We start from the raw sequence: 13,841 nt of genomic DNA on the forward strand, positions 1-13,841 counted from the left end.
TGTAAATATCATTAAAAGTTATCATCTAATATCTCATATTCCTTTGATCTCCAAACAACAAGTTTCAGTATAAAGCTCAACATGTACATTTCTGCATTTACTTTTTATTGCAGAAAAATAGAAGTAAGAGTAGTAGTACTAAAAAATATATGTTTTTTTTTTTTTCTAAAAGAGCTATTTTCCAGTATTTGCAAAAAAGATCAAACATGATTTTAAGTAATTTTCCTGAACTAAAGTGGGTGCATTTAACTAGACCAAATAATTACTATAAATCAATGCCAGTAACAAGAAGTAAGTCATAATTCATCCTTTCTGTCATATAATCATGGAACTAACAAACTAAACATCAAGCAACTGTCCACAAGGGGGCACTGTTACTTCAATTCAGTATTCAGCTTAAGGTCCCCCCCCCCCGCCCCCCTTTTTCACTGCACTGCATGCAATTCAAGATTTTGCTGCATAAATCAGAAGAGCATGAATAACCATTGTAACAATATAGATACGTGCTGTCATAAGATGACGGTAAAACAGTAGGCATTCTTTCACGGGGCAATACAGAGAAGAGACATTTTTGTAGATTTAGTAATGCAGCAATGCGGAGAGTGCTGAAACAGGGAGTGTTGTAAGAGAGCTGATTAAGTTAATGATATTAAAGTCAGAGCGGGACGTATCCGTCAGCAAAAGGAGCCAGTGATCGACCACATCAATCTTCTCTTCTCATTTCACTAATGCAATTCAAGAAGAGTACAGCTGCAGCTCTAGGACACACTAACAAGCAGGGGGGAAAGGGAGTTTAGGTTATGTAATGTGTTTGTGTGTGGACAAGGGAGTGTGTATAAGTCATGGGCCGGGGACCGTATGATGTTAACATAATGGAATGGTGTGTGTGCTTGCGTACATACACAGACAAGCACTATTCAATTATTCTTCCTGGAGGCACCTCATATCTCGTTTCATTCTGCCAAAGGTAACTTGCAGGGTTGTTTGCTTTTCTTACTTAATAAGGAAAAACGTCCAGTTCGGGGTTTCGCTGTTATCCTTATTTGGTAAAAAAAAAAAAAAAAGGGAAAGAAAATGGCCTTTCAGATGAATCCAACAAAACTGTGGTCTCAAAAGGAGTGTGTTGCTTATGAGAAGCCCAGGCACGACACACACACTGCTCGTGCCAGGTCAGTAGATGACAGTCTAAAGCAGACCCTGCTCTGGAATATCAACAAATAAATGAGCTCGTGTTCCAGAACTGGAACTGCACAGTGTGTACTGTCACAGCACCACACATACATCAAACTGACACATACCAGGCTCACTTGCATAAATAAACAACCTGGACCCAGTTCCACAAGCCAAAGGGATACTCTGTGCCACAGCACATGGCAATTCAAATACAACCAAACACACTGGATCATCTCTGAACCTGAAAAAACAAAGTCGCACATTTCTAAACACCCTCTGCTAAAAGCCAAACACACCTGAAAACAAACTTTCTTAACCTGTCTCCCACGGCTAAACACGGACTGGTCACCCTCCTACTGCTGAGTACACACTAAGCCATATATTTTCTTATTATCATAGTCTCTTTCATATATTATCATAGTCTCTTCCACTGCTCAATACTCACCTGATACAGTCCTACGGAAAAATACACACCGGACCCTCACCTACAACCAAACACCCCCCGGCCTTGTACTTCTCTGAACCACACAATTACTGTACCTCTGCTAAACACAAACTCTTACAATAAACCCACTCTAACATCTTTTCTATAGCTGAAGGCGCACCAAAAACTCTCCAACGCTAAGAACACAATGTTTATTATCTTCTCTCTCATTGCTGAACACACAAAACACTCTCTTGCACAAGAAGAAAACAAGACAGACCCCCCACCTAAAAGCTGACCTCACACCAGACCATAATGAAACTGGACCCTCTCAAAGAGCACTGAAATTTCACACATACTGTACAGTGCTAAACATGCATATCAGCCTCCTTTTCTAGAAATAAACACATACTGTAGTATTATCTCTTATAATACTGTACGCTGGATCTTTTCTCTCAGGTTAAAATTGAACAAACTCTCGACTACATCCTAAAAATAACTCAGGCAAACACTAGTGTAGGGGTTCGTATGCCAGATGTGGCTCCATACTTTATTGGGATGATGCAAGCCTTTAGATCTAATTAATGTAAGAGGAAAATGTATAGAGTTCAACATTCCTTGGTTTATAAACGTCTGCGTCTTGGTGCAGTCAATCACATGGATTTATGTTGATTATTTCTATTGAACAGATTTGTCATTTCATTATTTCTTTTTTTTTCCGATTCAAATTCTAAACAGACATCTCATCTGTTCAAAATATGCTGCGCTAGACAAAATGGTATTGTAATAAATGGGTATGAATATTTTTTATAGCCATGTGCTTATCACTAATATTTAACCGTTAAAATGTTATTACGGTTGTAAGAATTGATTTTTATGTACCGGACTGTCAGGAATTGTAGTTAAATACCCCTGATCTAGAACATCCACATCTGCTCCAATACACACTAGAATCTGTTACATATCCAAGAACATATTGGCCTCCATGCTGCTCGAACTGTGTCATCCAGTTATTGTTACCACCATATTATGGCACCGGCACAGACCGCATACAGGTGATGGAAAGAACAGTGAAGCACATGACTCTGGAATGTTTGTAAACAGAGTTTGGAGTGGACGGGAGAAAGGGCACCGACAGAGGTCAAACAGTGTCCGAGACAGAAAAAGCCAAGTGGCTATTAATAAAGGGCCATTGCCCTTCCATGAAACACTCTTTACGATTTCATTATTTCTTTAGATGGGTTAGTCAGTGTGCTGAAGAATTTCTCCTGTATACTCATGAGCATTGTCTTGCCCTCTGCCCAACCCTGCTGAATCCTGCCCCCTCACAATGACCAGAACGAGCCACTATTGTTCACTTTGTGCTCTCTATAAAGAGGGCCTGTCTCATAAATCAGGTTAATCCAGACAGCGGTCGGCTCAGACACAGAGCTGTGTGTGTATGTATGTGTGTGTTGGAGGGATAAGGGGGTGTTAACCATTGCGCCAGGCTCGTACCGCATAAGCTTGAAGTTTAGTTTTTAATCCTGATGCCAACTTGAGGATTTCATTGGTTGCTCAATGATGGAGATGGCAGAAAGCAGCGTAAGACCCGTGATGACAGCTGACTGAAACTGGCTTTGGATACCATCTTTGATGCTGGTCCAACTTCAAATGATGCTTTCAGTCTTAGTTCAGTTTATTTCACGCTGCTCCAATGGCATGACAAATAGTGTTATATTAACTGTACAACTGTAACTCTCTCTCTCTCTCTCTCTCACACACACACACACACACATACATGCACACAGAGAAAGGCTGGTACCTTAGCTAAAGACTTTAATATGTTGATTTCAGGCCCCAGATCTTTTACAGTATCAAGCTATTAAAACAAAATGCGTTTCATACCTAGAACTCCCAAGTTCTAAATCCCAACATGCTATCAACACATCAGAATCCTAAAACCATCTGAATACTCAAATTACATTGCCTACTTACATTAGTTACTTAGTTTTAAAAGGTTAGCATACAGTGTAGCTGCATACAGGCAGCTAGTTTATCAGTTTGTTGTTAGCAAACAATAATGTTACCTTGCTAGCTAGCAGTTGTAGCCTGGCTGAAAAAGAGATATTCTATTGTTTAGTATAATCCCTTAGTTCTCTTTTATTTACCATTTAAAGCCAGCCTAGAGTACCAACACATGAAATTAAATTGTATATGTTTTTAAATGTGAGAAAGAGATGCTAGTTTTGTCAGGAAAAGGATGGCATGGCTGCATAGCCGTCTTGTTCATGTTGAGGGATTACAGTCAGTGTGTTTTCCACATGTGCTGAAGCTCATTTCATTTTAAATACATTTCATTCTGTGATGTCTTTACATTTTAAGCCCCGAAACCAGTCTCAGAAAAAAATTCTGTATGTCTGTATGTCTGTCCAGCCAGATTTTGTCTTAGCATCGTGCAAAACTGGCAGGACAGAATTTATTGGAACTTAACTAAAGTAATACTTGCCATAAATACAATCAAAATGGTGAGTATACAGTAGTTGAAGTTATGATCATTTTTGTGCCAGATTACAAACAGATGTACTGCGCATGGTTCAAACAGTGGCCGTGCCTTAAATTTTGCAATACTTTAACCTGCAACATAAGTGAAATATAAATGTTGAGTAAAGGCAATGTTATAAACAGGTATGTGTCGGATTTAGTAATCTACTTTAAAATAAGATGCGTATAATCTACTTGCGCAATGTAAACAAACACCTGCACCAATAGACATTAATTAGAAAAGCTTGACTGGGATTAGTTCGTATTTTTATTTATGAAATAACAGCGTATAAATGCACTTTAATGTGTTGGTATAATTTTAGGACAAAACTGATCAAATTTATTAACTGTGATTCTCTCTCTCTCTCTGTGATTATTTAATAATAAATTACTCAATTATGTTAAATTGAGAGTTAGAATGAGAGTTCTACCGTACGGAAAGACAGGCAAACATGTACTGTACGTAGGCTTAACCGGAAGTAATATCACTAATCACATTAAAGCTAATCAGCTTTTTTTTAGCTTTAACCTTCTAACTGTTTCTACAAACTCTTTAACCGTCAATGGCGGGTACTAACGCTGGTCACTATATAATATCATAATTGTAACCAATATTAGGTTCAAGAATATCAATATCAACATTTCCAATATAAACTTTTCTAACATTATAAGTAGAAGTACTGTACAAACATATAACAGAAAAAGCATAATTTTGGCTGTGGATGCCAGTTTAATTTAGTCTGTAGATGTAATGATTTGTTAGAAGAGAGAGACAGTGTTCTAATTGCAAGGCTTATTGGATTAGAAATTGTATTATACAGGGACAGAGACATAAATAGCAGACAGGAGACTGGACACAAGGTCTCAAGTCACAAGGTCACAAGTCAGCTATAGTCATATGCAAGAGGGGAGAGACAGAGAGACTGAGTAACTTGATAGGATTGTGTGTTTTAATTGTGGTCTTTCGATCAATGTTGATTTAAACAGAGAAGGAAGGACGTTGTACCAGAGAATACAAATGCTCATATGCAAAACAGATTTATAAAAGGAAAACATAGATTTGATTAACCTTTATGTAAATATGTAAACCAGAATGATATGCTCAATTGAAATAAAGCTGCGTTATAGCTAATCCAGGGTTTACACTTGGAATGTCAAGCATGAGGTGGGAATACAACCTAGACGGGATGACCTTTCATCCTAGGGCACCATGTGCACACAAACACTTATACCAAAGGGCATTTTAAGTCACAGATCTCCTAATGTTTTTGAGACATGGATGGAAACTCGACACCTTAAAAAAAAACACATAATTCTCCACACAAGTCCAGACAAAATTTGACCTCAGGACTAAACCTGGGACCACAAAGCAATGAACTGTCAACTGTACTGCACCACCATGCCACCATAAAAATGATGATGATCATGATGCTTTCTCTCTTCCCTGTTAACAGCCAAAAGAGTCATCTTCGGTTTTACTGAAGTGATATTTAATGTGAGATAACACAGCATCATTAATTGTAAATGGCACTAAACACTGCTGAGTTGTTCTTTATTGCATTCTCCTACAAGGCAGTAATGATAAAGCTATCTAGCATCACTAGACATGAAAAATATACAGACCTAAAGGCAAGAGTCCATGATAATGGACTGAATCCAGTCATTTGCAGCAATGAAACAACTCCAAAAACTGATGTAAGACAATGAGCTCTTAGCATTTAGTCTGTAGCTGTTTGCTTAAATCACCAGATGTCTTTTTTATTTGCAGATGAAGCACAGTGTCTAGTAATAAAAGTGCTTTATCATCCTGTTATGTGGCTTACCAAAAGTGAATCCAAACAATTTGCATAGAATAAGATATACAACTATTGTTCATTTTTTCCTTACTCAGTGTGAACCTGGAATACAAATTACAAATGTCATAAACATTAAAAGCAAATACAAGTACATATTGTACAAGCATAGTCTGCAATCAGGACTCATAACATAAATCTTCAAATTTTACTCCACACATAGTGCTTGAATCTATCCTTTTAATTAAAGAGAGTGCTGTTTGTTAAAAAAAAAAAAAGGCACATCAATAAAGAGAACCATAACCTTTTGACTTTTGTTACCATTTTCCCTGTCTTATACAGTCGAGAGTCAGCAGGAGGTTTCAGCATGATGGAGCTGTCTTCCATATAGACCATGATTGATTGTGTTGTGGTTAAAACAAGAATATTTACCTTTAGGAGCAGCTGCTAACCATCTCTAACTTAGAGACTCGCTAATACAAGGCTAATCAGCCTCGGTGTCCAGAGACGTGTGACAGTGACAGGTTTTATGGCACTAAAAGAAAATCATTATCTTCTTTAAACAATTAGTCTAATGGCATGGAATTAAGATATTCACAAACTCCAGTAACATATAAAAGTGGATTTTTGTTTTTAGTTTTATATTAACCTTACATGATTTTAGTTTTAACTCAAATTTTTATATGTCATGAATATTTTAAACTATTGCTAAAATCAGGGCAGGAATCGTATTTACTTATAGGTGCTGTCAATTGGTTAAAAAATAAATGTATAAACAATTTTAAAATATGCAAGATCTACTTGTATTACAAACGTGCAATGTTGGAATAAAGAGCCAATTACAAAAACTGGTTAGAAGAAACAAATCATGCCGCTTTATAATATCTCAAACATTAACGTATAATAATGTTAGATTAAAATCTCTTAAATGGTAGACTCCTTGCAGCAGAAATCATATTGCGAACACAACTGTTCCTATAATGCTGTTCCTATAATATCCATTATGTCCTGTTTAACTTGGCTAGAGTGTATGACTGCAGTTGCCATTTGTCCTTGATTAGCTGTGCTGTTATACCGAGGTAATTATGGTTACTTTTTGATGTCCATTGGTTTTCAGTAAGGGCAATAAAAGTAACTTTTGCCACCACCTTACCTTTATAGCCTGGTTAAAGTGTCTTACATTTAATGTATTTTCAAAGGTAGCTCGAGCACACAGCTTTGATTTTCTCTACACTTCCATCTAGAAGCTTTTTATAATGAAAATTGCCATTCAGCACACCTTGTGATGTTTCCTCAGTCATCTTGTTATCCATGATAAAACTTGCCTTTATCACACAGCTGGGAAACAACACTGCGATTATGGGAAGCCATTATGATCAAGCACATTTATATGATCATTGTTAAAATTTCTAGATTAATCAAATACATTAAGACGGTAATATTGACAGCCGTAGTACTTATCTCAGTCTTTACAGGCAATCCAAAATCCTGCATGACAATGTTGTAACTTTTGGTCTGTATACTATGGTGGCCGTTTAGGGACAAAGAGCATTCAAAAGTGAAAGCACAAACATTATGTAAACACGCTGTAAACTCTTGGAAACACTGATTGATCTCCTCCTTTGGTAGTTTCTGGTCTGTGTAGGCCTGAAAAGTTGGGCTTATCACTCCCCCTGGCATCCCAGAGTAATTCTGACTTTGACTTTTGTATGTGTTTTTGAATTTGCAGGATGTTTCTGTTATGTTTGTGCTTTCACTTTTGTATGCCTTCTGTCCCTAGGGAACACTGTACTACAGTAATAATTTCCTCTAATATATTGTTTGTTCATTTTTATTGTACTACAATGCTTTTGAATCTATGTAATTGGTCAGAAGATGTAATAGCACTGCTAGGAGAGTGCTTTAAGCTGCAAGAAAAATTGTATGTTCATGCTAAGGTCCTTGTGCTAATACATACCATTTCACAGGAATATCACATAAAAAAACTCCCACTTTGTTCATATGATAAAGCTATATAACTTTACCTGAAAAAACATCATTCTTTAACTTAGACAATTCTTGCGTATAGTTTGATACTGTATAGTGTAAGATGAAAACTGCAATTCAGGACGTCGTATTATTTTTAAAATGCAGTATACATCATTCTATATATTCAAATATAACATGTCCTAAAATATTTATTATATAATATATATAATATATATTTCATATTAAGTCAGTTTAGTCAGCCTTGATCATGATTGCGATTTTATGGTTGCGTCTATTATCTGATAAGGAAATCGTTAAAATCTGTATGATCCCTATAACTGAAAGTAATAATAATAATAATAATAATGATAATAATAATCTTACAGACCTACAGCATGTTAGCTGCATAAAACAATACAAAGCTAAAAAGGTTATTTAATTTGTTGGTCATGTCTATCTGATCAGGAGGAACATCCATAACAGGGAAACCCAAATATCAGCCTCTAAATATGTCTCTAAATGCAGAAGGCTTGACACACAGAGTTGAGTGTTTTACCGACGTTGACAGTGCCTGATGTATCTCATGTCTAACAAAAATGCTTTTGTTTTTGTTCTCTCTTTCTTTCCAGTTCTTTATGTCCATTGCACAACAGTACTGTTTCTCTTGGCACAGCTTAAACCATCATAAGACCATATTAAATATCTGTGGCAAGCAGGTACAGAGATAACAACTAGAGGAAAAACAGGCAAGATTTCACAGATTTCGCATTTCACTCGGACGTAAATGGGCTGTTTATACAGGCACCACTGGCTAAATGTGTTTGGCCACTCTGTGCTTGGTTTCCTGAGGAAGGCATTGTTCCATGAAGTCTTTTCCTTGCTGAGATCACAGAGCAAATGTGAGACTGCATGATGTGCAGTTCAGGAAGCTGGGGGGAAATTATAGATACTCTGTTTTGCTATCTCTTTTCTTTCTGTTAAAGCCAGGCCAACAGGCCAAACACCTAACAGGTGTACAGTATCAGGCCCTCCAGGTATTTTTAATAACAGGAACTCAATGTTTACGCTTTTGTGTCATTATGTGTCATGCTTTATTCTAGCCAGTATATATGTGTGACTGGGGGAATAATGTATGCTGGTTCTATTGGAACCAGCATTAACCTTTACCTCAATTTGAGCGACAGTACCTCCCCTATTGAATCAGACTACACAGGCCAGACTTAGTAACTTAGGCCACCCATGAGTCGCCAGTTCACCGGTTTTCCTGGCTTGGATCACTTTTGGTATGTCCTGACCAATGTAAACCAAAACCATTTCACAAGAGCCGCAATTTTTGGAGTTGCTCTGCCTCAGATGTCTAGCCATTACAAGTGGCCCAAGTAAGGAAAACCAGTGAATTGGCGACATGGTCATGTGTGGCCAAGGCTTACTGATGCACATGAGGAGTGAAGGCTGGCCCGTGTGGTCAGATCCAATAAAAGCGCTAGTGTACTGTAGATCAAATTGAGGAAAAGGTTAATGCTGGTCTCCATAGAAAGGTGTCAGCACACACAGTTCATCACTGTTATGGTGGCAAAAGGGTGGATCGATTCAATAAGAGGCAGGTTGTCATTATGTCATGGCTGATCGGTGTGTATTTGTTTTGTTTTTTTCTAGTTACACAAAGATGGCTTGATCTGAGGGACTAATCAATATTAGGCGGGTGGTCATAACGTTATGGCTGATGTGTGTATATGCATAAAGCTAAGATTGTGTTCTAATTTTACCCACGTAAATTTTGTGTCAGTCATACAAAAAAGCCCTTTCTATAGCACATTCTGTTTGTTTTCCCACAACAAACTGAACATATTGTGTCAGCTGATATAATATTTTATCACCTTTTCTAATATTATTAACCAATATCAGCAAAAAACTGTCTACACACTGTACTGTAAAGGAGTAGTTTTAGCTTAAGTGAGACATGGCAGAAAAATGTAATTAAATTGTGTGCTAATGTGGGTAAGAGATATCAAGGTCATGGCATGCTTTCAATGTGACTTGTGCTAAATGTCAAAATCATGCATAACTGGGACGTGCCTCTAGAGAATTTTTAAGTTTGACCATGTAGTGTTATGAAATACAGTGACCTTTAATCGGCTGGTGTCTAAAGGCTGCCACCGATTCTCAGAGCTCATTAATCTAAGACAAAGATTTTCCTACTTTGTCTTTGCCTTGCATACACACAATGTTTTCCTTACTCTGAATGAACTACAGTCAGGTTCAAAAGTTAGTACCCCCTCTTATGTGTCTGTGTTTTTGTATAAAGACATATTGAAAATCATCTAATCATAAAAGGTCTTAGTATTGGGCCAATACAACCTCGGACAAACAACATGTAACCCTTTTAACCATGCAATTATTTATTTAAGTAAATAAAAAAAGGAAAAAAGTGTGCAATAATAAGTACCCCCTTAATGCTTACACAGAATTTAAGAGGACAAGTTGTAGCCAGATGCTACTAGTCATCACCTTGATTATTTGATCATCAGCAGGTGTGTAGACCTCTATAAAAGCAGACATTTTGTCAGTTTTCTGGTTTAGCATTCACGTTTGTGTTAATGCCAAGACGAAAAGACATAAGCAATTGTTGCTGCAAATGAATAGGAAAAGGGTTATAAAACAGTTTGGAAACATTGTGGAGCGCAGCGTTCTAGCTCTAGCTCTTGTTGTGGTTGTCCCAGTACATTTACCCCAAGGTCAGATTGTGCATTGCTCAGAAAATTTCCAATTAAAAAAAAAGAGCTACAGGCTTAACTTAGCGTGTTAAAGGTTAACGTCCATGACAGCACAATTAGAAGAAGACCGAACACGTACGGTTTGTTTGAAAGAGTTAAGTAAAGGGGGATGCAAAACTGTGTCTGAACAAACCTCAAGGCTTCTTATTTTTGTTAAATAAATAATGGCATGGTAAAAAAAAAAAGTTCTATGATGCTTTTCATCTGAGGGTGTACTTGTCTAATCGTCTAAGACCAGATGGTTTTTACACAAAAAAACATACAATTAAAAGAGGGGTACTGACATTAACAATGACTGTACAGCACTAACAAAATTGTCACTTCGTTAAGTCATTAAGTACTAATATGTTTTATATAAAACAAATGATTGATTTAGTAAAAAATTCTTTTTACCAGTGGCACAAAAAAGTCTACATTTTTTAGCTATTTCTACATCTAATATTGCCAAAAATATTGCTTGCCTTGTTGTCAGTGATATACACTCTCACAGAATATATTTGTCACAAATACATCTTTATTTTTATTTCTGCCACTGTGATTACTGTATCTGTTTTTGGTTTCCACCAGCGCTCCATCCCATGAGACTCTAATGGCATAGAAGAAATGTAATAAAACCACCATATTGCAATATCCAGATTTTAGAGCTCAAAGCCAAAAGCCCCAAACCACAAGCTTATGACCGTCCTTCTATGTGATCTTTTTTAATTTATAGGGTTGACTGTGGAAGCAAAGGCATTTGTTTTAGGATTTGTATAGTGTGTGCCAAACAGCACATGTGGAATTTAAATATATACTACGAGTCAAACCAGGACTTTGAATCCCAAACACCTCTCTAACCCACTTGGTATGTCGTACAAGGGATTCTACATCCTACATAGGGCACTCGCTTTCCATTTTACACTATTTGGAAATCAACCCTAAAACTGTTAGTTAAGTGGAGACAGAAACTTACAAGATTTACAGGACATTCCACCACCTTCAAGATTTATTCACCTTGTCTTTTGACTACAAAGTACAGGTAATAATTTAAAACTACCTTTACCCCAGGGGATAATATAGAGAAATAATGCTAGTTTTACTCTCATAACCCACTCTCCCATTCATTCTTTATACTGCTCATTCAGTACAGGGTCATTGGAGGCCTGGAGCCTTTTCCCAAGAGACTCGGGCACTAGGTGCGGTACACCCTGGATTTCATGTCAAACCATTATAGAGCAAACAAACACACACACTCGCAAATACAGACACTACAGACAATTTGGAAACGGCAATTAGAGACTAATCTGCATGTCCTGGATTGTGGGAGAAAATCTGTACTCTGTTATTTCAGAGAAAACTCACCAAGCACGGGGAGAACATGAAAACTCCATGCACACAAACCCGAAGCTGGGACACGAACCCTGAACCCGTGGAGGTGCAAGACCACAGTGCTAACCACTAAGCTGTGTTCTGTTATTCTGAACAATCAAAATTCCTGTATATAAATTAGAAACCTTCTGTTTCAGCATACAATTTTCCTGCTATTTTTCCCTGCCACCTGTCTCAACTCTGAATCTCCTTCCAGAAAATCATAAGACCACACTCTCCCCCTGGGATTTAATCAAGTTAATAATCGAATATGATCTGCACAGGCCTCTCAGCTGTACTGGAAGCCATCATTACTGCCTCTTTGCTCTGCATCATCCCAGAAACTCCTAACCTTCTTTTATCACCACTCATCAGGAGCTGATGACCCCCTCACCCACACCCTCATCCAGTACTGACCTCTGCAGATGAGTCCCTCTTTGCTGAGCGTCTGCTTACACACACCACAGTGCTTGTTCTTCTTAAACGTCTTCACCCGAAATGTGTGGGAGTGAACAGCCTCAAAATCCTCCGGCTACAAAGAAAAAGATAAAAGAAGATTTAGAAACCGTACAAATATACAAGCAATAAGTATGTAATGAAATGCATACGCATTAAAACGGCAGTTGTCCTAAATATCATGTTTTAAATATCCGTGTTCAACAGCTGTTTTAAATATCCCTGAAAAATGATTACTCCCTTTTTAATACAGACATGCTGCCAATGCAGATGTAAAGTTCTCAACATGGGGTAATAGGCATGAATGCGTTCCCTTTCATCATTCAACATGGCTGAAACAAAATTCCTGGAACCCACTTAGCCAGAGCCCAGTCATTTCAAGCTCAAGCACTAAAATACCATATGACATCTCTGACGGCGTTAGCATATCAGGCATGCTTGGTCTTGAAAAACTAGTGTAGTGGAGCACTATCGTATAACTATAACACAATATTAATCTGATACCATAGTATTAATTTAGATGTCAATATGTCAACTCAATAGTCATTAGGTACTCAGTGACTCACCATCTCAACCTGAAAGAGTAAAAACCTAGTAGTTAAAGAGGATTTATGGTGTCAAATAAATTAACTAGACAATCATTAAGTGATTAGCGTGCTCAAGTAACATACTAGTATGTTGTTATTCATTCATTCAGCTTCTATACCGCTTATCCTGTATAGGCTTATAGAGGCCTTGAAGCCTATGCGTGGAGACTTTGGGCATGAGGCACCCTTGGACTAGGGTGCCAATCCATCACACGGCACACAAACACACACTATGGGAGGAAACCGAAGCACCCGCAATAAACCTACAAAGCACGCAGACCCATAGTGGGACTTGAACCCTTGACCCTGGACATGTGAAGCCACAGTGCCGAACAATACACCACCGTGCCACCATTCAACAGGTTCTAAAAAGTACTGTACTTTAAAGTATTATTTGCTCATTTGGTAGCCAAAACGGAGAAAATCATACTGTAACTGTGGCAGCTTGGCATTTGTTGATTTTTCAGTTAAATTTAAATTCAATTTCATTTGTGCTTTCAACAATGTCAACAAGGGTCATTGTCACAAAGCAGCTTTACAGAGATCCAGATGTATTTTCTGTTCTGTACAATTTTAAAAACTGTAACACGTTAATTATAGCCAGCTGCAAAAATAGCACTTGCAACAACCTCTAGATGTATTTAGGAAGTCATTAACCATCACAACTACACTTTACAGACACAACTGTTTTGTCCTTTGGGAGCAGAGATTTTGCCGGCAAGGTAGTCGCACCATACCATATACAATGACATAGTTGGCTTGGTGACAGAATTGACATACAATCTGCTGGACAGTC

The 13,841-nt window shown here is 37.6% G+C and overlaps 1 protein-coding gene across 5 annotated transcripts in view; it reads right to left on the reverse strand.

Annotated features, from left to right (window-relative positions):
• The window catches only part of tns1b (tensin 1b), a 216,131-nt gene that overhangs the window by 122,471 nt on the left and 79,819 nt on the right, over positions 1–13,841 (reverse strand). For all 5 annotated transcript variants that reach the window (XM_053496636.1, XM_053496634.1, XM_053496632.1 and 2 more), the window contains exon 2: positions 12,420–12,534. In XM_053496636.1, coding sequence (XP_053352611.1) covers positions 12,420–12,534 — 115 coding nt within the window. The remainder of the gene's footprint in view (positions 1–12,419; positions 12,535–13,841) is intronic.

Source organism: Clarias gariepinus, chromosome 5 (genome assembly GCF_024256425.1).
Source record: "Clarias gariepinus isolate MV-2021 ecotype Netherlands chromosome 5, CGAR_prim_01v2, whole genome shotgun sequence".
In the NCBI taxonomy this organism is placed as follows: Eukaryota; Metazoa; Chordata; class Actinopteri; order Siluriformes; family Clariidae; genus Clarias; species Clarias gariepinus.